The sequence below is a fragment of the Siphateles boraxobius genome, unplaced genomic scaffold, assembly GCF_051911475.1.
Source record: "Siphateles boraxobius isolate OS27281-9 unplaced genomic scaffold, OSU_SipBor_1 66, whole genome shotgun sequence".
NCBI classification, from domain to species: Eukaryota; Metazoa; Chordata; class Actinopteri; order Cypriniformes; family Leuciscidae; genus Siphateles; species Siphateles boraxobius.
The window spans coordinates 1500329-1527279 of NW_027509193.1; the positions used below are offsets into that span (position 1 = coordinate 1500329).

At 39.3% G+C, this 26951-nt stretch overlaps 2 protein-coding genes and 1 long non-coding RNA gene across 3 annotated transcripts in view; all 3 read right to left on the reverse strand.

Annotated features, from left to right (window-relative positions):
- Positions 1–608: 608 nt before the first annotated feature.
- LOC143721330 (butyrophilin subfamily 1 member A1) lies at positions 609–18167 on the reverse strand. Its single transcript, XM_077211617.1, has 10 exons — positions 17947–18167; positions 16027–16109; positions 10659–10757; positions 8473–8574; positions 8257–8373; positions 6398–6535; positions 6246–6297; positions 5482–5508; positions 5339–5365; positions 609–2776 (listed from the first exon to the last, which is right to left on the reverse strand). The coding sequence occupies exons 2-10, from the start codon at positions 16087–16089 to the stop codon at positions 2217–2219; spliced, it is 1185 nt and encodes a 394-aa protein (XP_077067732.1). The 5' UTR covers positions 16090–16109; positions 17947–18167; the 3' UTR covers positions 609–2216.
- LOC143721338 (uncharacterized) overlaps positions 609–26951 on the reverse strand; it is a 135603-nt gene continuing 109260 nt past the window's right edge. Inside the window, exon 2 of the long non-coding RNA XR_013196716.1 lies at positions 609–1482. This is a non-coding gene — a long non-coding RNA (uncharacterized LOC143721338). The remainder of the gene's footprint in view (positions 1483–26951) is intronic.
- LOC143721325 (tripartite motif-containing protein 16-like) lies at positions 20060–26925 on the reverse strand. Its single transcript, XM_077211611.1, has 7 exons — positions 26230–26925; positions 24838–24933; positions 24509–24742; positions 23980–24139; positions 23744–23791; positions 22670–23496; positions 20060–20186 (listed from the first exon to the last, which is right to left on the reverse strand). The coding sequence occupies exons 1-6, from the start codon at positions 26806–26808 to the stop codon at positions 22982–22984; spliced, it is 1632 nt and encodes a 543-aa protein (XP_077067726.1). The 5' UTR covers positions 26809–26925; the 3' UTR covers positions 20060–20186; positions 22670–22981.

Consider the following 26951-nt stretch of genomic DNA (forward strand, 5'->3'; position numbering starts at 1 on the left):
GTAAAACTATGGTAACATTCATAACTATAAAATGTTTATGCATTAATGAGCATTTACTAATTAGATACAATATGTTTTTAGTTGAAAATATTGTTATGACTATTTTATTAGCTTACATTCCACCAGGTCCAAACAGACCCGGAAATAAAAGGTGTCTAGTTTTTGAACGCATTATGTATCATATATGTTTTGTATTATTGTACATTAATTGCAAAGCAATATTGTTTAAAGCAGTTTAATAATATTCCATACATTCAGCCTATTGCAAATTAGTTGTATACATTTTCCTTTTCACTAAAATCACAAATCTATATAAAATTAATAAATAATTAATATTAAATTAATATGAAGATGTATTTGAGCATTTTTCTGGTGTAAAACTCTATGTTCTAATAAATGCACTCAATTAAATTATGCCTGGTTTTTACCAATGCCTAAATCATAACTACTCTAAACACAATTTTAACTATAAATTCATCACTATTAGAGCATGACACACATTTGCCATTTGCACTAGTAAATTTATCTCACAATGCATGTTTATGTAATCTTTACATAATGTACAAATGAGTAATATCTGACAGATAAATAAGAGTGAACACACAGGGTTGAAGCTATTTCTTTTTATTATTCACATAAAGTGCATTTTTCATGATTTGAGTTTGTCAGATGAATGTGAAAGTGCAGACAGGGCAGGTGAACACTATTATAATAAGGTTCAGACAGACGCAGGTTCAGAAGTACCACAGAAGCAGTCGCTGAAAGACATCGTACTACCTTGATGAAATTATTGGTCTGGATCGCTGTCAGTCATAAGGACTGACCATCTAATATGGCCCAGTGGTTTATCTAAAGCTAATGAGGTCTAGAACACTGGTTCTCAACTGGTTTTGCTTCAGGACTATACACTTATTTATTTTTTTACATCAAACGACCCAACACAGTGTATGTTTATTGTTTGTCAAAAAATAGTCCTTAGCATCAAACACTCACTTGTATTAATCTTGCATATGCTCAACAATACACAAAATCATTAACATGTATTGGCTGAAGAAGACAATTCTCTTCAAAGCTGGAGGGGTTTCTAATTGTCTTTTGAATTTCGATTGTTTCTCGCCAGTCACATTAGGTTTGTCACAAACCACTGCAAGTGAACCTGCGTTTAATGTAGTCTGCGTCAAATTATATTTTACCTTGCTTCATTTGTTCATGGTTTCCGAGAAAGGGGAGGATTGTCTGTCGACCAAGTGACAAACTTATTTGCGCCAAAATAACACTAGCGTTGTGTTCCCTCTTAAAAGGGGCTTTATGTAGAAACCCGTTTTTAGCGACACCGGTGGCCATTAAGTGAACTGCAGTCAGCATCTTATTGCTTGTGCTCGCGAACACGTAACGTACAGGAGACTGAATGTGATTCAAGGCCCAGATCATAGCAGCGTTTTTTTTGTTCTTCACTTAGAAGTAAAAATAAGTCGTAAATACCTTTGCAGTGATATTAGCGAACATCCCCACGCCATCCACGCTTCTGAGAGCGACTATATGACACGTTGACATTACAGTACAGAACGGCTCTTTCGGCATTATCCTGAACATAAGCATCATGTGTCATTGAACGGAAGAGAGGCTTTCGGAAGCGCGCATAAACGTCACATCTTTTGGATTTTAACAGGAAAAACGCCTCGAGTCCTTCGCATAAATTCAGTCTGTACAGGCTAGGAAGTCGGGGAAGATCTGTTTTTTGTATTTTCGTTACACGCTGGTCTCACATTGGCAATAAAAAAGTTAAATTCTTACATATAGCCCCTTTAAAAGTTCCCAATCCCACTTATTTCGCCACCTTAACTATCCCTCTTTTTTAATGTAAGAGGCTTGAATGTGTGAGGCTTCCGGTCTCGTCCGCTTCCAGTTATTCTAGCTGTTCAAAAACGGTCCGTTACGCAGCTTAATATTGTACTTTTTAAATTTATTATCCTAATACTTAACTCATGGTTTCTAGCACAAATCATTTTTACCTAATTTTCTAGTTATTTACCAATAGTGACTAATGAATCAGACGTCTCATTCGTGACAAGCCCAAAGTATACTTTATAAAAATGTATTTGTTGCACTTTCTTGCATCTCTCTGAACAAAGCGTAACATATTTTCAGGCTGGGACCGGTTGAGAACCACTGCTCTAGAGATTAAGCACTGGGCTCTGGTTGGAGTCGATGGGACCTCAACCCCACAGGCACATCCCGGGACACAGGCATTGGCTCCTGTTCCCCGGAGATCTGACCACCAGGTCCTTCGCGATCTCCACCGTCCCGAAGAGCGGGAAGAGCTTCTCGTCAAATGTCTCGTTGTAGGTGTAGATGTGCGAGCGGTTCTCCACGTCATAGAAGGACAGCTGGCCCAGGCCGAAGTCAAGGTAGACGCCGACCTTTCGAGGAATTAAGGAGGCCGGCAGGCCGGTGAAGGGAACGGTGAGGGCCTTCAGCTCCGTGCCACGCTCCAGCCGAAGGCTCAGGTATCCCGTGTCGGTGTTCAGGGACTTGAAGCCCTTACGCAAAGCTGACTCTTTCGCCACGCCGATACGCCAGTCCATTTCTCCAACGTCCACCTCCCAGTACTGGCGGCCAGAGGCGAAGCCTTCGGATCCCACCGCGCACCACCAACCGTCGAAGCGCTGGTGATAGTTGGGCACGTCTTTGCGCTTGAACCCACAGCGCATGCGCCTCTCGTCCTCGGAGATCAGCAGGTCGGGATTGGCAGTGTCCAGGTCAAGGGTCACCTCAACTATGGAGGGTCAAGACAAATGAATCAAATTATAAACTATGAATTGTTCAAAATGGCTAAAGAGCAGCAAATGTAGGACGCATCTTAAATCATCAACGCCTTGTTTTCGATACAAAGCTTATGGTTTAAAGGATACCATTTTTAAGCCTGGGACACACCAACCCAATGTCAAATAACTAGAGGTGACGAAAGCTGACACGTTAGTTGCGTCTGGCCGAAAAGCTGCGTTTGAACACACTAAAAGGACTAAAGGTGACTGTCAACTAGCACATGCGTTCTGCACCTGCATGTAGGGAAAGAACTGTCTATATCAATGGTCTATTTTCGTCATTCAAAAAGGAAAACCAAAAATAGGCCTGCTGATTTACAAACCGCAAACAAAGCAGCGCTTGCTAACCATTTTGAATATCAATCACGCTGATCACTTTCTTTTTTCCAGGAGGCTCATGTTATTATGAAAATATTCGCATACTGTAATGCTCAGGTAAGATAACCTAAAATTATAACAGGCTTCTGTCTGTACCGTCTTGACTTCTTTGCTTTGCTTTCATCACTAAACTGAACAGCCAATCAGAGAACAGCTCTCGTTGAATCGGCTTGGTGTGTGAGGGCCTTTATGCAAAATTCTAATTCTAGAATACTTTCCAGACTCTATTTATAATTCAGACTAAATTCTATCAGTATACCAGTATGTATATTTGTATGTGATGCTATACCATGCTATGCTAATCCCATAATGCTTTGCGACAAGATGGCAGATTACTTTTTGGTATTAAATCGTATTTTAGTACGTAAAGTATGTTTTAGTAAGTAAATAGCTCAAGAAATCTGAATTTTACTCAGTATTTGTCTGTGATGTGTATTTTTACTTATTTGAATTTCACAGTGTTACTTAGCAACATGCTAATGGCAAATTTTATTTACACTTTTACCCAGCAATGATGCATTTAATTGATCAAAAGTGACACTAAAGACATTTTGCCCTGATTTCACAGACAGGGCTTAAGCTAGTCCCTATAATAACTATAATCCAAGTTTGAGCTGTTTTAACTGAAAGCATCTTGGACTCCCTAGTGAAAAAAACCTATACTAAAATGTGTTTAAAATACATTTATTTCATACTAAGTATAGTACAAATCAATTAACATATTTACTAACATATCGCTTGAGACAATTATTTGGAGCACTTTTTTATTGCACTCTTAATATTAAGCCTAAAATGTGTTTTAATATCACTATTAGTAAGGATAGTATGATCTCTGTATAATATCAGTCTTTAAATGAAAGATATTTTAAGTGTACCTGAAGTATACTTGCAATAGTTGTACTTTAGCACAATCAAATATACTGAAGTATATCTCAACTTTAACACTATTTCTGCATTAACTAACGTGCAATAAGTACAAAATTTGTTTTTCCAATTTAGCAGGCTTTATTTATATCAATTTAGTAAACTAAAAGTACAATTGCAGGGTATTTAAATTAAGTACATAAATATGTAAATGTATTTGCAGTATACTTAGCATAAAATGCATGTATTTCAAATAGATTTCAGTGTATTTACTTGCCATTGTTTTGTCTCAAGATGCACCTCAGTAATGTTTTTTTTTCCTAAGGCACGTTTATAAAAGCATCTTAAATGCCCTTATTGAACTAAGGTCTAATCCTGGCTTAATCTAAGCCCTGTCTGTGAAACCAGACCTTATAATGTTACAAAAATATATTTATTTCAAATAAATGCTGTTTTTTTTAACTTTCTATTCATCAAAAAATCCTGAAAAACTGTATCACGGTTTCCACTAAAAATAGAAAGTAGCACAACAGTATTCAATATTGATAATAATACGATTATCAATGTTAATCTTCAAGTAACATTAATAGAATGTTAGTTCAAAGTTATCTGGTCTTTAATAATGTTCTCAAAACGTTAAACATATAAATTGTTCATGGAACTTTTTTTTTCTAAAACATTTTAGTTAGAGGTTCATCAAAAAAAAATTTAACGTTTTAAATGACTTGTTTCAGAACGTTCAGAGATCATTGAAAGTAACATTCCCATGATGTTTGAAGAATGATGAAATGGAATGTTCACATAATCCCCCAAAAACAACAACAACAACAACAACAACAATAACAACAACAACAACCTTTTCAAGACATTTAAAAAACTTTTCATAACTTAATGGTAACATTTGCAAAATGATTTTAGAATGTTTTCTGTAAGCCTGCTTTAAGGCTGCTTAAAAAATTAGCTTTGCCATCACAGGAATAAATGGCATTCTGAAATATTACTGTATTTTTTGTCAAATAAATGCAGCTTTGGTCAACATGGGATACTTATTTTTTCTAAAGCATAAAAAAAATCTTAACTACCCCAAACTTTTGAATGGTAGTGTATCTATTGTAGGCGCAATCTTGTCAAATGTGAGTTGAATCTCATGTGAGAAACACTATTTGTATGATGCTGCCCTGTTATGAGGTTCTGTTACAGTAAGGATAAAGCTTTAGAAGCGCAGCTGTCTTTGTAGTCAGCAATGCTGTTCATCAGAGCACATGTCTTACCTCCTGCATCACAGATCCAGTCCCACACTAAATAAAGCAAAAGCAACAATTAGCTGAAGTTCATACTGAATCTTAATAATCAATCCACACTATAATTGCAAAGCTTTCTGGAATATATTCAGAAGCACTAACATGTGACTTACCAACGTGAGGAATATATGGGGTGGCACCTAGTGACAACAAAAAGAGAATTGAGCGAAAAATATTAAAAATAAAGGATTTGTTAATACCATGCAGACACATGAATATATATTCATCTAAATAAATACACTGCAAGTGTTATATGGATGCTAAACTCTTGAATCAAATGAAAATATTGTGTTTACATGTGCATCACATCACATTTTAGCCAATCAGAAACGCTCTCGGCTTTCAACCTTCATCCTTCCCTCGCACTTTATAACAAATCCTTCCCTCGCAGGTCAAAATATTCCAAAGCCCTAAAAATATACTTAATTTTCTTTTGTCCAGAAAGCTTATTTCATTTCATTTTGATAATTTGATAATTTTCTGGTAAAGTTTTAGCGTTTTTTGTTTGAATTTTGAGCATTTTTAGGTTTTTCTATGATAACTAAAGCATTCCTCGCATTTCTTTCATTCCTAAGGGGGTCAAATTGACCCGTGAGGGAAGGATTTGTTACTTTTTTCAATTTAAACCATAAAACTCCTCGAATCCATTACATTTTTTGTGTGTGTGGTGTTATTTATGGTTCAAGTGCAACAAAGGTCCTAGGGTCTTGGACTCCTCTGATGAACACTCAATTTTTTATATATAAAAAAAAATGACCAGAGGGAGGGATGAGAACAGATTCAGGTTTGCTGACAATGGCTAAAGCTGTTTATAGCACCTTTGACATATTTACTTTTTATATTCATGATATTCAAGACACTGAAGAGAAGATCTGACCTATTTTCTGGCTCCTCTGTTTCCACATGAGCCACTTTTGGGGAATGTTTTCCTGAACACACAGATAAATCAGCAAGGTTTTGTGTTACTATAAAGCCGTTTGTGGGGCTGAATTCCCCTCTGAAGTTCCTGCGATGTGACTTCCTTCATACCTTGTCTAGTTCTTTGTTGATGAGTGTCCAGAACACCAGCTCCAAGGCCGACTGCAGGGTGGACATCCGCCCTCTTTTCCAGTGAGTCTCAAAGTCATCCAAAACCGCCACCACCTGCTCTCCAGGCCAGACACTTTGCTGCACACGGGATGATGCAAAGATGCCACTCAATGCAACTGACATGCAACTATTCACCACCAAAAAACAATATTCAAAAAACAATAGCATACAGATCTGAGGATGTCATTTAAAACCTGTACGCTGATACTTTTCTCCACTGAACACAAAGGAAGTTCGGCTCTACGGGCTTTCTTTAACCCTGTAAAGCTTGACATAGATGCAAAATGTCAAGTTGCTGTGCAATATGCAACAGTTTATTGAACCTTTAAAAAACATGAAAAAGTTTCCATGTGTGTTTTATATCATATTTGATCCATCAGGCTTTTATGACACATATACAGTGTAAACCCTAACTAAAAAACCCTAATTAATAGGTTTGAGTAGAGCCAACTCAAATTAAACAAGTTAGTTCAATCAAATTAACTTTTTTGAGTATTCAGAAATTGATTTTTCTTTTGAGTTCACAACACTGACACATTTTAAGTAATCTGAATTGTTTCATTGTTTTTGGGTTTTGAACTTGAACTTTTTAATTTAGACAAATTTAAATTTAACTGAAACTGAGCTGGGATTTCTATTTCCCAGCATGCTTTGCAATGACACTCAAAAGGGAAAGTAAATGCTAAAATTAAGTGTTATATAATGGATTTTTTTGTGTGTGCAATATTAATGTTAAGTGGGAGATTTAGTAGTGTTTAATGTTTTGTTTTGCTAGTTTAGAAGAGTTTCCGTTGAAGTTTCTAGTTCAGCATGAGCTTAGTTTGCAAACAGATATATGTTAAATGTTTCATATTACTCATTCTGCAAGTGCTATGCTACTGCTATCAAAGCATGGTGTTAATTAACAAGGTAGTTTCCACTACTAAAAATATTTAAATTGAGATTAGATTAGATTAGATTAGATTCAACTTTAATGTCATTACACAAGTACAGGTACAAGGCAACGAAATGCAGTGCAACGAAATGCAGTTTCGTTACATAACAATTACATAACAATGTAATTACATAACAACGATTACATAACAATTTTAAGTATGTGTTGAGTATGTAATGTGTATGAATTAGCTGAAGTTCTGCTTAATAATTTTTTTAATTAACTTAAAATTTTGCATGTAACTGATTACCTAATTTTTTTTAGTTTTGCCAACTTATTCGGGTTTACAGTGTGATATAGTGACAATATGGAGCTCATATTTAAAAGGGGCTCCTTTTAAAGGAGGAAACGCCCAAACTGAGCCCCAAAAATATGCAATTTTATGCAGATGCTGATATTTTTATAGCCAAAAGGCAAGATAAAATTCTGATAGTTTGTATAATGTATAATGTAAATGTTTCTTAAAAAAAAACATTTGTATGGATAATCACATAATTCTAAATTGCTTCAGTCCATAAAGTGTTCATCTTGAAATATTATCAACAATATAAAAGTTATTCTAACGTTTACTTTATAAAAATCCGTAAAGATTTAACAGCAGAAAAACACATGAACCACGAAGGTTGGCATTTTCACAAATACACTAAAAAGCCTTTTACATGCTAAAAAAGTATAAACTATCAATCAGATGACAAAAGGCATGTGGTAGATTGTGTGTTTTACAGCAAAGTTTAGATCATGTCGATCATTTACTTTAGAGGCCTTAGAAACTTGCATATCAAATACCATACAGTAGGCGTTCTAGGGTTACACAGAAAGCCATGGAGACGGTATTTCTCAGGCAGATCCAGTGTGATGTGTGTACCTCAGGTTGGGCCCTCAGGTCTTTGGCCCAGGTGAGGATGAGTGTCTTGGCGTTCTCCATGTCCTGATCCTTCCAGTCGCTGCTCTCTGGCCAGCCATCCGTCTGCATTGGTCGTTTCTGTTATAACAATATTTGGTGACAAAACCTAGTGCTTTGCAGCATTTGGTTTCAGTGAGTGCAGAAAAACGTCAGTAAAGGTATAAATGTGTATCTCACCTTGCTCTCTAGCAGAGATGCCCACTCCAGAATGAAGGCCCTGCAGGAGCGAGTCGGCCAAACATCCTCACCATTAGAGACGTGCTCCAAAACCTCCGACCTCTGTGACCAGCAGGAGAGAGGACACACACACAACACACACACACGTGACACACACACACACACACGTGACACATACACACACGTGTCAGCCTCGAGTCAGTCCACTAGTGTAATAGCGTAAGCTTCTGTTTCAGTTGTACGTCACACGCATCACACACATGACCAGCGTCGACCAATAGTGAGCCTACGTGTGACGTAGCTCTACGCAATCACACTACGTGAACTGACAAGAAGCCAACAGAGAAGGAAATGAATAGTTGAAATAAGGTCGTTATTTTTGTTTATTTTTGCGCACAAAAAGTATTCTCGTCGCTTGATAAACTTGAGATTGAGCCACTGTAGTCACTTGGACTATTTTAACGATGTCTTTAATAACTTTTCGGGGCCGGCAAGTTTCAATCCCTGAAGAAGCCTATGGAGGAGTGATCCAGCTCTCAGATTTAATCAAAAATATCTTAATTCGTGTTCCGAAGATGAACGAAGGTCTTACGGGGTTGGAACAACATGAGGGTGAGTAAATACTGACAGAATTTTAATTTTTGGGTGAACTATCCCTTTAAGGCGCGGATCCTTTAAGGCTTGTCAGTAAACGGCCACTGTTATGATTGACTAACGTCACTGCATAGGAAACAGTATCAACAGCCACTCGCTATTGAACACGAGTATTGTTTTGAAAGCATGATCGATATAAAATGTAATTTACAGACAAAGCATTATGAAATCATTTACTTGCGTTTTGCGATGCAGCTGTCAGATCAAATACATCTGACCGCTTCATCTGGCAACAAAAGTCTCTTTGCGAACTCTCCATTACACTGTGCCTCGGTTACAAAACAAAATGCTCCGAACAAACATGCGATCCTGGACACCATTGTACAGAGACAAAAAGCAGCTGTTTAAACTGGACGTTCTTTCACTCTTCCTCGAGTTGTCCTGTTGTCAGCAGACTCAGACATGTGGAGAATGTCGTAAGCTGAACGCGCATCTGTAAACTGTATCAGTGTAAACAGCGTCAGTGATTATAATATCATCTAAGATGGTGGCGCGCACGTACATTGTCTATGAAACGGGGTTTTTTTGTTCATTTTGCTTGTTTTGTATGCCTGTTTGTCAATTAGCAACTAAATTTTTTTAACTGGACTTTATCTGAAACTATTATAGGGAACTATTATACCGGCCGGGAAACGCAGGAGGGGGCGTAGGGAAAGGAGAAGCGGGGGCTGTTTGGAGGGATTACAAAAAAGGCTAAGGAGAGCATCCCGCAAACCTGCGCTGCCCAGTATTTTTCTAACCAAACGCCAAAACAAAATGGAAGCACTGGAGCTGGTAAACGCGGAGCAAAAACTGGTGAAAGACTGCTTGATCATGACCGGGCCGACAGGAAATCTGAACTTTCAGAATTGTGCCTCTGTAACAACTCAATACCTCCAAGACAAAGGAGCTCATTATTAATTTCCGGAAACAGGAGGAGGAACCTGCTCCCTTGTATATCTAGGGAGAAATGGTGGAGAGGATGACCACCTTTAAATTTCTCGCCACATATATATCCCGGGAACTCACATGGACTTTTAACACACATTCTCTGGTGAAGAAGGCACATCATACACATAATAAAGGATTCCTCTCATCCTTGCAATCCTCTCTTCACTCTTCTGCCATCCGGAGAGTGTTATCTGTCTCTTAGGACACGCACCTCCAGACTCCTGAACAGTTTTACGCACATGCCATCAAGGAACTGAATTCTACTTAAAAACGAGGACTGTACATTATAAGCTACGGGGTTCTATTCTATTCTATTCTATTCTATAATGGGCTCTATTCACTTGTGACGATCCCCTATGGTGTGATGAACATTGATGTCTTGCTCTGGAGGCGGTCATATGCAAATGTATTAGCCTGTGTGACATCACAGATCTCGTAATATCAAAACGAGCTGTTTTTGGAGCTTGATTAAATACATTCTTTGTTTTATATGTCAAAAGGTCAAGGTAAATTTGATTTCTCATGTCATGAACCCTTTAAATTCAGATTTTTCCCAACCTGTATTGGTCATGTATCTGTGGTATATGTATCTGTGGCTGTACCTGACAGACCCGTCCCAGATCCTTGGCGAGATCCACAATGAACTGCTGGCTCTCGTCCAGCGGTTCTCTCTTTTCATTCTTTGCCTTCTTACGAAACTCCTGTACACACACGAAAAAAAAAACATTATTAAAGCGATTTCATTTCCAGTCTCAGTGACGGACTGTCCAAAGGCACTGTCAGATTAATCATTCTGTGCATTTTCCTTATGATGGACAGAAATCCCCTGCCCCTAAACGACACATTAAAACAAAGCAAACTGTGATTGGCCTATTTTCATGTCAGTCATTCCTGCGTGTGTGCGGTTCTTGGCTACAGTGAGCTGTAATGTGGACCAGACTTTATGCTGATAGTCAAAAGTTTGACTACATGAGACTATGGCTGTATCCGAAATCGCGTACTCTCTGATTAAGTATTTAATTTCAATCAGTACTTTGCAAGCGCTAAAAGATTGCATACTATATAGCCTGAATGCGTGTAGTATGAATGCAATTCAGACATCATCCACCTTGTTAACGTTATCATGTGACCTACGACGTAGTAACAAGCGCATCTATAATTGTTTTTATTTATCTATTATTGATCCTTGCAAAATTTCATATTCGCCGCAGCAAATTCACTCATCAAAATCCTTTATTTATTATTTTTAAAAGAGAGGTTCAATAGTAGGGCTACATCCAAAATATTTCATCCTTATTTCACCTTTTTAATTTATTTTGTTAAAGTTTTCATGCTTTTTTTGTTTTATTTTATTATTGATATATACATAAATACATATATATATATATATACATATTGGTATTATACATACGTATAAATGGTGATTTGCTTTTATTGTAATTCTTTGTATGTAATTTTGACATTTTCTGTACTTTTTGATACCTTGAAAAAAACAAGGTTTAAGCGGCAGGTGTACTAACATCAGTAACTCGACAGCCCTACCTAGTACAGTTTCCCTCAGCGTTTGTAATGTCTGCTTTTTATACTCGAAATATTGTGATACTCGAAGTATCACAACTTAAAAATTAAGATTATCCCAGAATGAATTGCATTGCTAGCCCACCCCGACACTTACACACAATAATAATGATAAATGCAGACCAACACTTAATTATATTACATTTATTTAATGAAAATACATTTTAGTAAAACAAGCTAAATGTAATTTAATTTGTTCTGTCATATGACATAGATATGCATGAATACACACTAGACAAATGGAGCCGATGTGAATAAATCTCAATTTTCAGTCAAGCAATGACTTAATACATAAATTAATGAAATAGTTATATTTTACTTACTGACAATAAAAGTAAACATGAATAAATGAGTAAAAGAATGAATAAAAGTAATCATCACAATAAATAAACACATATACAAGTCAACAACACATGAAACAAAGCTTTATTCAAACTTATTGTTCTAACAATCACATATTTACATGCGGTGAACTCCACACTGCCATCTCAACACAGCTGTGCCAATTAAATTCAGTCAAATTTACTCGCCTTCACGTTGTTCGAACACTGTGTTTTTTTTTTGTTTGTTTTTCCTAAGCACAAAAGGTGATATGTCAGGGTCTCATCCATGGCACTTTAGCATTTCCAGGATGCTTAAACCTCAGCGCTCACACCAGTCTGCCGTCATTTCAGATCCTACAAAAACGCACAAACATAATACAAAAGCAGTCAATAGAAAATAATTTAAAAAAGCAATATTTTTGTTCCAGCTATTCCCATTATTATTTGATACTTTTATAATTGCAATACTCCAAGACATATGGTAAAATGTTAACTAAAAATGTACTGTTGGTTAAAATGCTAAATTTTTGTTCCCTTTCAAGAATGGTCACTTCGTATTGCGTAGCTAATACGCAGTGGGGAAACTCCTTTCCTCGAGAATATTGAAGCCTATATTTTAAAACGTAGTGCAGCTGCACAGCAAGCACAGTAGAGCGTCTAGCTCGCCCATTGGCTGTGCTACAACAACTGCACATCCTATGGCGAAGCGGCTCAGACGCGCGAACCAATCAGGCAGCTTCATGCCTAAGCAGGTCAGACACCGCCAGAATGGGCGCGGCTTATGGCTATATAAGCCCACCATTTTGCCAAAGTATCAGATATCTCCTTCAGCAACCTTTTACGTCTCTGCCTCATCCAAAGCCTTCGCCGTGTAATCAAGCCATCTCAGCTAGAACGAGCCTTGCATACAGCGGACAGCGCCTTCTTCACTCTCCTAGAAGCCCCTTCCCTTCTGTCGCCGCGGAAAAAGGATACGAGAAGCTGCCGCCTCTCGAAGTAGCAATCGCCGCTCATCTCTGCCCGCCCTATGCTGCTGGATGGAGAACTAGAGCGGTTCACCCCTCAAAGCCTTGCCGAAACACTTTAGCCCTCGCTGGACGCGCTTTTACCACCTCTTGGCCCTGCACACCATGGCGGTGTAACCCATGCGTGACGCCTGCAAATCACGGTGAACCAGGGCTGCATAAGATCCCTGACTCCCTGGAAAGCCCCGAACTGGTACCAGTCGGGCGTGACCATGGGTGTGGCCTCCAGGAGGGGGGCAATTTTCAAGGACGCCTCCAACCTAGGTTGGGGGGCGCTGCATGAGGGCAAGCCTGTCTCAGGCCTCTGGTCGAGCCCGGAGAAGAGCTTACATATCAGCTGCCTCGAAATGAGAGCAGTCTGTTTAGCCCTAAAAGCATTTCTGCCAGGCCTGAGAGGACACAACGTCTTGGTCCCTTCAGACAACATGTCGGTGGTGTCCTACATAAATCGCCAGGGTGGCCTCAGATCGGGCAACCTGTATATCATGGCCAGAAACCTCCTCCTCTGGGCAAAAGCCAACCTGCAATCTTTGAGGCATCCAGGGCATCCAAAATCTGGGTGCGGAGATGCTGTCTCGAGACAAAAACATTCCCCCCGGCAAGTGGTCTATCAACCCACAGACCGTGCCTAATCTGGAGTGTGTTTGGCAGGGCAGAGGTCGAGCTCTTTGCCACAGAGAGCAACACTGGGTGCACAATGTTCTTTTCAAAGAACAGGGACGCACTGGCCCATTCCCATTTATGCGTTCCCTCCCGTCTCGATGATCCTGGGACCTCCCAGAAAAGGTCTTGAATAATATCACAGAGGCTAGAGCACCATCTACTAGGCGCCTCTATTCTCTGAGGTGGTCAGTGTTGACCAGCTGGTGCACAGCTAGAGACCTCGAACCCCAGTCATGCAAGGTATCAGCAGTCCTCTCCTTCCTGTAAGAGCTTTTGGACGTGGGACGCAACCCATCCACGCTCAAAGTGTATGTTGGCGGCCATAGCAGCCTACCATGCTCCTGTGGCTGGCCAATCACTAGGGAAAAGTGACCTCATCGTTCGCTTCCTCAAAGGGGCCAGGAGGATGAACCCCCCTCGGCCCCCTTCTATGCTGGCATGGAAACCCTCCGAGTTCCTTGGAGCTCTGAAGGATCCCCTATTTGAACAGCTTCAGTCGGCTGATCTTAAGCCACTTTTGCTGAAAACTGCTCTCCTGTTGGCCCTGGCATCAGTTAAGTGAGTGGGCGACTTGCAGGCGCTCTCCATGAGCCCTTCATGCTTGGAGTTTGGGGTTGGTGATTCCAGAGTTATCCTCAAGCCAAGACATGGCTACGTACCCAAAGTGCTCTCAACTCTGTTCAGAGCACAGTTTATCACATTATTAGCACTTCCCCCCTCAGTAAACGACAGGGAGGCTAACTTGCTCTGTCCTGTCAGAGCTCTTAAAATCTACCTGGAGCGCTCCACAGTGTACAGGCAGTCGGAACAGCTTTTCGTATGCTTCGGCGGCCGCACCAAAGGGTTACCGGTCACGAAGCAGAGACTATCAAGGTGGATATTGGACGCCATTTCCCTGGCATACACCTTGGTGGGGCAGGTTTGTCCCATAGGGCAGGTTTATCCCACTCCACAAGGGGCATGGCTTCTTCGTGGGCCTGGTCTAGTGGTGTACCAATTGAAGACATATGTGCAGCGGCCGGCTGGTCCTCACCATCCACGTTTGTTAAGTTCTATAACATGGAGGTACCTTGCTTGCAAGCTCGAGCCCTCTCTATATGATGAGTGAACCCGATGGTTGTCCGGTTTTATCAGTTTTACACGATTTACTGTCCATAAGCACAAGTCTTGTTCTGGCTAGAAGCTCTACTGTGCTCGTTGTGCAGCTGTACTGCGTTTTAAAATATAGGCTTCAATATTCTCGAGGAAAGGAGTTTCCCCACTGTGTATTAGCTACGCAATACTCGTTCCCTACACTCAGGGAACCAAGGTTACGTTAGTAACCGAGTACGTTTAACATTGGGGTGTAAATGAATAGGCTTGGACTTGGTGCTGGAAACTCAATACACAGGACAATAGTGACACCAGAATAAAAATACTCATGATTCTGAAACTGAAAACATTATTTTAGACGAATATGCTTGCACTTTTTCACTGACTAGATATATTTAAAATAATGTAGTCCACTTTTACTGGTAACATAAGACATTTAGCATTATCAGGATCCATAAATATGCCCCATTGCATTATATTCAACATTATATAGAAGCTTAATGTAGTACTGACACTAAAACTCTGTAAACTTGACTTTTTTCTCACACAGTAATTTTTATTGTGGGTGAACTATCCACAATACATATTGTCACTCTCCACGATACATATTGTTGCATTTTTGGATTGTAATATATTGTGACACCCCTACTATCTAGCGTCTTTACAGCTTCAACACTTCAACAGTTTACTCTACAGTAGTTCAACAAATGCGACACAAGGAACCATGTTTACTCACATTTGAAAACACACGTGTCGCTGTTCTCCTCCATGTTCGATTATGACGTATCCTCACCCGTGGCCTCCTGGGACAGAAAAGTGTCCATCGGATGCACACTTCAGAATCTGAGCGAAAGCAGTAGGCCATCTGGGGATTTCTCTCCTACTGCTTTATGAATACTGAGGATTCGGACATTCTACTCTTTTCACGTACTGTTTTCTCCTATTATATAGTAGGGAAGTATGTGGTTTCAGATGCAGCCATGTTGTCATTTCAGACAGTTTATGTTGTTCATGAAGGCTACGGCAAACAATGAAGGACAGTATTTGATTAAAATGCAGTTCATGCGTGACCTACTTCCTCTGACTTAAGTCTCATGAGCAGCAAAAGACTCACCGCTATTGAAATCAGTTACAATGACCAGCTAAACGGGCCTTTTAATTCTCTTTTGGACTTCAGGAAAGACAAAAAAATTACCAACTTTAATGTTGTTATACCAACTCCTGATGTCCCTCTTTTTTCATCATTGTTTGTAAGCCACTTAGACTACCGAGATATTTTTGCAAGGTACCTTAAACTTCTCTGCAACATTCTTGGTTGGTTCGACCAGAAACTGAAGACACTGCATCATCATGGCTGGTGCTCACAGAAATCCTCCAAGAGAGCAAATAACACCGAAAAAAACAACAGGAAATGACAAAATGACTTCATAGCACAGAAAAGACATGTGCTGACCTAGCAGACTGTTTGTTGACTTTCACAACAGATCAATGATTAAACACAAAGCAGATGTATATGACAAATTTTTATGACCAAAACAGTCACACCTTGCCCTTGACCTAAATAAAGCAAAGCTTCAGGGGTTCAGTGTTGATACGACCCTTGTGGAAAAGGAGTGTGTTTAATTGTACTGAATGTGCACTTGTGGTGTACTTCAAATCCTAAAAGTATATTGTTTAAAAAAAAGTGAAATTAAATTTAATTTGAAATACAACTCTTAAGGGCACTTAAAGAGAGACACTTTCATGACTGTACCTTAACAAACTTAAGTAGACTTTTAAAACACGCACTTTGTAATAATGTCAAATTAATGATGTTATTAATAATCTTTTGTCATGCTTTAAAGAAGTGCACTTATTTTGATGTGTTGACTAACATACTAAAGGACATGTAAAGTACTTGATTATAATTTTAACTGTAGTGTGTTATTACGCTTAAAGTTCAAATGTTTAAATGTACTAAATTGCAACTTCATCATTATAAATGTAATCACAAATCTATTTAAATACATGACATGCAAGTTTCAATAGAAATGACATTACAGTGTATTTTAGTTTATCATAAATGCTTGTCAGTTCATTCAGCAGTAACTTTAATTGTATTTCAAAGACAATAGAAGTGATAGAAGTGAAATGTACTTCAAACTTACTTAAGTGGTTAAAAAAAGAACTGCTTTTAATATAAATGTAACTATATTATATTCTTTTAAAGTATATTATTTCCATAAAAATATAAAAATAATGATATTTTATCATTTTCTGTAGATAAAAAGTGCGCAAAATTCTCCACCATGATGCCAGAGTGTTGTGGCTCTTTTTTTCCACCTATTTTATCTGTCCGGTGAAAATCGAGTTATCAGCAAACACCACCAAAAATAAAACAATGCATAATCACCATCGTTTAGATCATTATGAAAAATAACTATCTATGCAAAAGCTGCTTGTCCATCATTAGAATAGACTATAAATATCTGGGGATGAACGCACACGTGACGCAAAGCAGTCTGTAATTCAGTCTGGTTGAGGATTATCCAAACAACTGGTTGAAGACCTAACAGCCTGACTTATATTAATAAAATAAGGAAGAATATAGTTGTTAATTAACTGTGAACTAAACAAGCCATTAAATAATAGCATAGATTCAGGAATTAATATCTCAGTGGCAGAGTATTATACAGAGCAATCCTAAATGTATTGTGAAATATGACTGAATACCAATTATAATTTGTGGTTTCATTCCTGAAGACAGAAAAACAAAAGAGCATTAGCATGGGCTCCTATACTGTAGCCTACATGCAATAATAGTGTCATGAGTTAAATATCTGCATTGAAGCTAGACTTCAAATGATTGTAAATATCATCAAGCATTTAATACAATGAAAACTTGTAATGTTATGACTGCACTGTAACGCTGACAAGCAGTCTAGACCTGAGTAAATGCTGGAAGAGACACATGACTTTGCTGCACTGCACAAGATCTTTCGTGTATATTGATGAGGTAATGCCCTTGAATGACATTCTCAAATCAGTCCGACACAACAGCATCTGCAGGAAATTCACACTACGAGAGTATGTAAACAACGCCATGCTATCTTTTCGTGACGTATCGGCTATATGAGAAAACAACATGCAGCAAAATATGTGCGAGAAAAAGACATGCAGAAATAAATCAGCATGCGTAGCTGCATATGCCTATGCATTCATCGCTGTACCTGCAGGAGGTGTGCTGTGTCGCTGGATGGATCCTTCGCAGGAGAAATTGTCAGAAAGTGTCTAGCGAGTCAAGTGGAGAATAAAGACTGCAGCGAACACTTGACCTTGTTTACAAGAGCCGAACACGATCCGAACGTCATTCGGGGGTTTCCGGAATCATCGATACGGAATGAAGGCGACTCCATGTTTATTGTGGTGAACTGCTAATATAATTCATAATAAGAAGTCATTGTACATGGAGAATTGGGTTCGGCACAAAATTTTAATTGTAAACCAGCTTATTGACAAGATAATGGGCAATGTTGGCAATTTAATGGCCAATTTTACACGCACCCAAATTTTATTTCAAAATATGGTTTATTTCTAAATAAAAAAAATAATTGAACAAAGTAATTAAGGCTATCCCTGCATAATAATCTTAACCACATTCTCAGACGTAGATATTAATAATACAACCTTACAAAATCCTCAACTTTTTGTAAATGGTCTCTCTTTATTTGATAAAGGATTTAATAACAATTTTATAAGAAATTCCTTTAATGTCGGATCCAGTCCTCCATGTAAATCAAAATGGTTTAAACCTTATTGTATATCTTGTCACAGCATTTGGACATTACCCTATAAATATTTTAATTCTAATAAACTAAAAGAAATTATGTACAAAATTATTCATAGGTGTTATCCTGTAAAAGCAGCCATTAGATATATTCGTACTGTTTGTGATAAATGTACTTTTTGTAGCACATAACTTAAAGATATTGAACATTTATTTTTGTATTGCCCTTTTTCTATTTCTTTTTGGACTGAATTTAAAATAGACATGACAAAAAAAAATTAAACAGAACTCTTAATGACATTTTCCTTTGTTTTCAAACCCCATATTTTCCTGAAAAACTAAATTATATTATTCATCTTTTAATTATTTTGTCTTATATTCATAAGACAAAAAGAACTCAAAAGAAACCCTTGAATATTACCTTTTATAACAACGATCACAAATATACTATTTATACAAAAAGCTTACAAAAAACGAAAAAGCTGTTCAAATTCATATAACTGCCCTGATATTATAAAGCACTTTTATTTCTGTATTTTATTGCTATTATTTTTAATAATTAGTTCTGAACTGACGGGAGTATAATGGCGACCGAACAGCTGCACTTTTCTTTTCCTTAAAGGTACAATATGTAAGAGTTTTGTAATAAAATATCCAGAAATCACTTGCACAGTGTGATATATATCCTGTAGTTGTGTACTTACAATATCCCAAAAGTTGCCAAAGATTTATAATTTCAGAGAAATGCCCATTTTAAATAATGGGCCGTCCCTCCCTGTTCACTCAATGACAAATATAGTTATCCCTGGTTTCCGCTTGTACTGCCATAGTAACCATGGCGACAGACGTAGAGAACTGCATGGTGCGTAACGTCTAGCTGCACGCTGTTGTTGTTTCTTTCAAACATTATAGATCATGACAAGCAGACTTTGGGACAAAAGGAGAACTAAAACGATTATCAATATCAGCGTGGTGTTTTCGAGATGCCGAGAGCTCCACATCCACGACTAACTTAGACTTGATAGAGCTCTTACATGTTAGACAGGTGCGCAAATGTACATAAAACTTCAATGTTATATAGTTCAACATGATGAAATGTTAGAATATGATCAGTATGTTATTCTAATGTTCATCTAGCTTACTGCTAGTCTCATACAGACAAACTAAATCTGAAAGCTGAATAAATAAACTTTCCATTGATGTATGGTTAGTTATGTAGGACAACATTTGGCCGAGATACCATTGTGCTGCATTCACTCACAAAAATAAATGTTTAATATAATTACGGTTGGAAATTTGCTAAATATCTTCTAGGAACATGATCTTTACTTAATATTCTAATGATTTTTGGCATGACAAAGAATACAATGTATTGTTGGCTATTGGCATAAATATACACATGCGACTGGTTCTGTGATCCAGGGTCACATATGCACTTTAGTGTGATAGTGTAGACCAAGTGAAACAGCGTTGCACCTCACAAGTTTCATTCGTCTAAGAAACTGAAACTTTGTTATTGTAAGACGTTAGCGACCTATAGCTGCGGAAAGACATAGTAGCTTTAAATTCATTATTTTCAATTCACTTCAATCATTTTGCAACAACACTGATACATTTTTCCATATCTGGAAAGAACTATTTTACATCAACAACTTTATCAAACGTTGTGAAAGTCATTTATTTCTTCTTGTCATGTGGGTGGCGGATGAACCCAGGCGCAGACAGTATGCAAATCACAGAACGTTTATTGTAGACAGAAAACAAAACCCACGAGGGGGCAAAACACGACTAGGACAAGGAATGGATGGCAGACTAGACTAGACAATGACTGTACAATAAACTGACAATTCTTCAAATAAACATTCACAAAGACAAGGCTCTACACTAAGTACTCACGGGTAAGAAATGGCAAGGTATAGCTACATAGACAGATTCGACAACATTCAGCATAAATTAGGCAATGAACCGACCCAAGACAGCAAACACAAGGGGACTAAATACCAAGAAACTAACGAGGGGAACAGGTGACGCTAACAAGGTAATCATGACTAAACAAGGATAACAAGGGGGCGGGGTAGCAAGACGAGACAACACAAGCACATGGCCCAAACAACAGACCATGCGCTTGTACATAAAACATGGGTCTGTCATGATCCTGCCACAATACTAGAAGAATACAAGGACATGGACATGATGGCAGAATCATGACAGAACCCCCCACTTAAGGAGCGGCTTCCAGGCGCTCAAAGGGACACTAAGCACAAGACAAGACGGAACGAGACATAGACAAAACATGGAAAACACTAATAACGGCATACATGAATAAACAATTACAGGGTTAGGGTGGAACAATAAAAACATCAAACATGGCAGGGGAGGTGGAGGAATCACAGGGTTCATGGGGGCAGGTCCAGGGAAGATGGGAAGACTGGGGATCTTGGGTCCACGGGATGAGGGCTGAGGACGAGGACTCTGGGCAGGCTTAGACGGAGACACACGAGGAGAGGTCTTGGGGGAAACAGTCCGGGGCTTAGTGGAGACAGGGAAAACAGTCCGAGAACTAGTGGTGACAGGGACAAACGGGGAAACAGTCCGGGGACTAGTGGAAACAGGGACAAACGGGGAAACAGTCCGAGAATTCGTGGAGACAGGGGCGACCGGGAAGACAGACTGGGATACAACTTCAGTGGTAGCAGGAACAGTTTCAGACACTGAGGACACAGAGGATGAGGAAATGGGACTCCTGACGGGGGACATAGCAGGTGAAGGGGCAGGACTGGGTGCAGCGCTCTCCGTGGCAGGCTTGGGTGCAACGCTCCCAGTGACAGGCTTGGGTGCAGCGCTAACAGGGACAGGATCGGGTGCGGCGCTCACAGTGGTAGGCTTGGGAGTAGAGCTCACAGACACAGTGGGCTCGGGACAAGACATGACGGGCACATCGAGGATCTTGACAAGCTTGGCAAGGTAGTCTGCTAGAGTCTCGGCAGCAACAATGATAGGCATCCGCTTACGAGCAGACACCGCTTGCAGGACTGCTTCTGCAGCTTGATTGGCCGCAGCTCTCACAGAGTCGGGCTCTGGAACAGCGCTTGCAGTAGCGGGCTCTGGAACAGCGCTTGACGAAGGATGCGAGGCTCCCCTCTTCCTCCTAGGTTGGGAAGCAATGGTCACAACAGGACTCGTGATCGGCTGGACGGGCTCAGCGGAAGACAAAACAGGAACTGGGAAGACCACTTCTGGTAGGGTGAGCTCAGATGACGATGATTCCGAAGGGGAATCCCACGAAACCCGTCTCCCTCGTTTACCACGGAGGTCAGTGGGTGTGGAAGACGCCTCTGGAGTCGTGGGGGAACCAGCCTGGTCCCCAAGCGTCGCAACGCCTATCATACGACCCTCCGGGATGACAGGAAGACAGGCAGAAGGTAAAGACCTCGAGGACGCCACCCCAGACTCCTCCCGGGAGAAGTGGTCATACAACCGGGAGAAGTTTGACAAGATCCACTCACCCTCGGGTGAGTATGGAAGGGTGACACTCTTCTTGTTGAGGGGGGATGACAACCAGACTTCTTCAAGGGGGTCCAGACGATGCTTGGCAGAGAAGGACAAATGGTCTGCTGGGTTCTTCTTTGGTCGGTTCATTCTGTCATGTGGGTGGCGGATGAACCCAGGCGCAGACAGTATGCAAATCACAGAACGTTTATTGTAGACAGAAAACAGGAAAACAAAACCCACGAGGGGGCAAAACACGACTAGGACAAGGAATGGATGGCAGACTAGACCAGACAATGACTGTACAATAAACTGACAATTCTTCAAATAAACATTCACAAAGACAAGGCTCTACACTAAGTACTCATGGGTAAGAAATGGCAAGGTATAGCTACATAGACAGATTCGACAACATTCAGCATAAATTAGGCAATGAACCGACCCAAGACAGCAAACACAAGGGGACTAAATACCCAGAAACTAACGAGGGGAACAGGTGACGCTAACAAGGTAATCATGACTAAACAAGGATAACAAGGGGGCGGGGTAGCAAGACGAGACAACACAAGCACATGGCCCAAACAACAGACCATGCGCTTGTACATAAAACATGGGTCTGTCATGATCCTGCCACAATACTAGAAGAATACAAGGACATGACGGTAGAATCATGACACTTCTAGAGTTCATGATTTCAATCCCTTGTGACCCAATATCTGAAATCTCAGAAAGTGCTTCTTCATCCCTCATCTTCTGCATCACAATTTTCCTCACATTTTGAACTGTGATTGTTTTCCAACATTATTTTCTCCGCTACTAATGTCATTTTCCACATTTTCACTCCTTTGTTCACAACCATTTCTGTAATTTCTGTGGTTACGCTATATTAAAGAAAATTAAAAATAAGAGTCCCTGTATCTCACTGTTACTGATTTATTGTGCAGCTCAAAGTATTATGGGTAAAATATCTCTATATCTCTTCTGAAACATCAACACAGTTTCACTGATGATCCAGAACCAACAGTAAACCCAGGATAGAGCCGCTGAGTGAATGTGGTCTGGACTGTGTGGATGAGGCTCATTGTGTCAGAGACGCTGTAGAAGGACAGAGTTCCTGCACTGTGATCCACACACACTCCTATTCTTCTGCAGATGGACTTTACAGGGTGAGAAGTGTGTGTGTTATTGTGCCAGAATGTGTAACTGGAGGAAGAGCAGTCCAAACTCCAGGACTGATCATTACATCCAAACAGACACTCATCACCATCTCCCTTCCTGCTGATGCTCTTATATGTCACTGATATACACACACGACTCCCAGTCCACTCAATCTCCCAGTAACAGCGTCCACACACACTCTCTCTACACAACACCTGACGGCAACAATCAAATCTGTCTGGATGATCAGGATACGGCTGCTTTGTGTAAGTAATCACTCTGTTCCTCTCAGAGAGACTGAGGTATTTATTCACTGTGTTCAGATCCAGAGTCAGCTGATGGGAATCTGATGGAGAGAAAACACATCAGAAACATGAATTATGAATCTGTCTGATCTTTTAATGCATCTGATCTCTTCATGAATCAATTTTCAATGTATTATCAGTGTCTCAGTACAGATGACCAAACATCCTGAACAAATCTTCATTTACATGATCAATTATAAAACTCTTCTATCATGATTTATTTCTCCTTCTACGGGAAGAACATGAACACATTCAGTGAGTTTTTCTGCTTGTTTTCTAGTGACTCACATTGTAGGAAGTCGTTCCTGGTCTTGGGATTCATGTTGGTGAATGTGACTGTGGAAATAAACAGACATGAACAGTGTGAAGAGAAATGACAAGATAAAATACATTGCATTTGAATTTAAGATGAAGTGTGATTTATAAACTGTTTTATAAATCATACTAATATTTCAGAAACGATTGTATGTTCAGATTTAGAGTCTTTCTTCACACGTCTGTATAAACGAGGCGCAGGACTTTACCTCCGTCTGAGATCTTCTTGATCTCCTCTTTGCAGAAATCCTCCAGTTTGTCTCTCAGCTGACGGACAGATTCTCTCATGCCATCAAAAGAGGAGAGAGAAGCGAAGGGAACGCCGGGTTCGTCTGTAGATTCAGGAGGTGCTGAGAGAGACTGGAAACTCTACAGAAAACAGAAATCAAAATCATCATCTCCACACTTCAGCCAATAACCTGCACTATATCAGATCTGTGCGGCTCTTGTAGACTTGACGTCTCTTCAGTGACTCACTTCAATCCAGCACTTTCACACAATCAGCTCATTTTTAATGGTAAATGTCCCAGGGCTTTGTAAGTGCATCTCTTTAAACAGAAGATGATCAGATGAGTGTCTGACTGATGATTATATGATAACACAACACTCGACTGAATCTGACTGAATTCCTGACAACATCTCAGTCAACGGCTCATTCTGCTCTCATGAAATGTTTCTCTGTCATAGCTGGATCTTGCTCAAGTCCACTATGATCCTGTTCTCCTAGATCTCTGTTACCTGCAGGAACTGGATGTGATCTTGTGTGTGTGAAAGCTGCTCCAGCTCAGCGTCTCTCCTCCTCAGATCATTGATCTCCTGCTCCAGTCGCTCCAGTCGTCCTTCAGCTCGACTCACTGCAGTCTTTTCCTGATCTCTGATCCGCTGTGTGACCTCAGAGCGGCTTCTCTCAATGGAGCGGATGATCTCAGTGAAGATCTTCTCACTGTCCTCCACTGCTGTCTGTGCAGAGCGCTGTTACACACACATCACAATCACACATTTGCTTTAGCAGGACTGACAGAGTCCAAACTGAGACGTCTCAAACTTCTCTTCTTCTCCAGACTCACCTTATGAGACTTCACAGCCTCTCTCAGATGCTGAAGATCTTTCTGTCTCTGCTGGATTCTCTGACGGATCTTCATCTGTGTCTCCTTCAGCTGTTTCTGGAGGACAAACCAATGACAGCAAAGACACATAAAACTACTGTCATACAAACATTAAAGTTACACGAATCCAGAATTGGTGGAGGTTAAAGATCTCACATGGTAAGTTTTTACTGTCTGGTTCAAACCACAGATTCATGGTTTCAATCTGATGTCAATGAATGTCATCAGTATTTCATCAGTGCCTAGTTTTATATCATTAGTATCATAATTTACTCTTCCTCAAGTCACTCCAAACCGTTATGACTTTCTCTCTATTGTGAGACACAACAGAAGATATTTTGAAGAATGTCTCATATATTTTAGTTTATACATTGAAAGTCAATGGAACAAAAAAGTTTCAAGCTCCAAAAAGGAGAAAAAGCATAAAAGTAATTTAAACAACTAGTGGTTAAAGAAAGGAGTACGCTAAATAAAATATGGTGACACGTCCATAACATCAAACCTCATTGGTTCTTACACGTCACAGTCACATGACTAAACATCATGTGTCATGACACAAACACCAGTGAAGTTTGATGTTTCTGATGTTATCATATTTGATTTGAGCTCCACATACATGAGTTTATCAATGATTTGATTTGGGAATCACAATTTGGCTCTTTTCAAAGTAGCATACTTTTGTGTATTAGTTTATTTATTTTAGAAATAATAAATACTTTGGAAGAAAATTATTGTGAAATAAGGGAATGTAATGTTTTCAGACACGTAATTGCATGTTAATTGCTATTAAATTAAAATGTATTATAGTTTAAATGTGAATATAAAGCAATTAGCTGAACTTAAGAGTGACTTTTTGACCCACCTATGTAGGATTTAAGTATTTAATGTAATTTTATAATTCTATTGAGTTAAATAGAAATTTTAAATATGATTAAAATATACTTTGAAGTGAAACATTTAATTTTACATAATAAAAATTGTACTTTATAAAGTGTACTTATGAAACAGTCATGAAAATTCATTTCATTAATATTTGCAAGTACACTTTTTTGTAAACATACTTTTAATTTGAAGTACACTACAAGTGCATGTCAATACACTTTAGCGTACTTCTTTCTTTCACCACTAGTTGTTTAGATCACTTTTATGCTTTTTCTCTTTTTTGGAGCTCAAAACTTTTTTTATTCCATTGACTTTCAATGTATAGACTAAAATATGAGACATTTTTCAAAATATCATCTTTTACGTCCCACATAAGAAACGCAGTCAAACCAGATTGGAACAACATGAGTAAATGAGTGAGTAAATGAAGACACTTTCATTTCTGCGTGATCAATCCCTCTCAGTTCATACCTGTGTCTCTGTCCTCTGTGCTGCAGTTGATACAGTGTTGTGGTTTTTATGTTCATACTCTTTACACCACACACAAATGCACTGTTGATCAGTAATACAGAACATTTCTAGCTCTTTCTCATGTTTACGGCAGATCATGTCCTGCAGTCGTCCAGTGGCATCAATCACTTTGTGTGGTTTACGAGAGTTATATTCCTCATGACGGTCAAAATGAGTTTGACAGTAAGATTCCTGACACACCAGACAGGACTTGACGGCTTTGTATTTTCTTCCAGTACAGACGTCACACTCCACATCTCCAGATCCAGCGTAACAGTCAGCAGGAAGTTTAGTCTTCTTCAGTTTCTCCACCAGTTCAGCCAGAATGATGTTTTTAGCTAAAGCAGGTCTTGGACTGAAGGTCTGTCTGCACTGAGGGCAGCTGTAGACTCTCTTCTCATCCTCCTGATTCCAGCAGTCTGTAATACAGATCTTACAGTAACTGTGTCCACAGTGGAGAGTCACTGGATCCTTCAGGAGATCAAGACACACTGGACACAAGAACTCATTCTGATCCACTGAAATTCTGGCTCCTGCCATTTTACCGCATGAAAACAGAGACACAAACACAAAACAGATCAACAATACTTCAGTTTCTGTTTCCCTGAACGGAGGAGTTGAAATTGTTTCCTGCTTGTGTGTTTGAGTGACGTTTGTAAAACAGGAGTGTCTGTGAAGCAGCT

Excerpts from the sequence above, each read along its gene's own strand:
- LOC143721330 (XM_077211617.1), bottom strand. The coding sequence starts at position 16,089 with ATGATGATGCAGTGTCTTCAGTTTCTGGTCGAACCAACCAAGAATGTT. Across the intron at positions 8,374-8,472 it reads CATCTCTGCTAGAGAGCAAG|AAACGACCAATGCAGACGGA; the intron begins GTGAGATACACA and ends TTGTTATAACAG. Across the intron at positions 5,509-6,245 it reads ACAGAGGAGCCAGAAAATAG|GTGCCACCCCATATATTCCT; the intron begins GTCAGATCTTCT and ends TGTTGTCACTAG.
- LOC143721325 (XM_077211611.1), bottom strand. The coding sequence starts at position 26,808 with ATGGCAGGAGCCAGAATTTCAGTGGATCAGAATGAGTTCTTGTGTCCA. Across the intron at positions 24,140-24,508 it reads ATCACATCCAGTTCCTGCAG|AGTTTCCAGTCTCTCTCAGC; the intron begins GTAACAGAGATC and ends TGTTTTCTGTAG. Across the intron at positions 23,792-23,979 it reads CAAGAAGATCTCAGACGGAG|TCACATTCACCAACATGAAT; the intron begins GTAAAGTCCTGC and ends TTATTTCCACAG.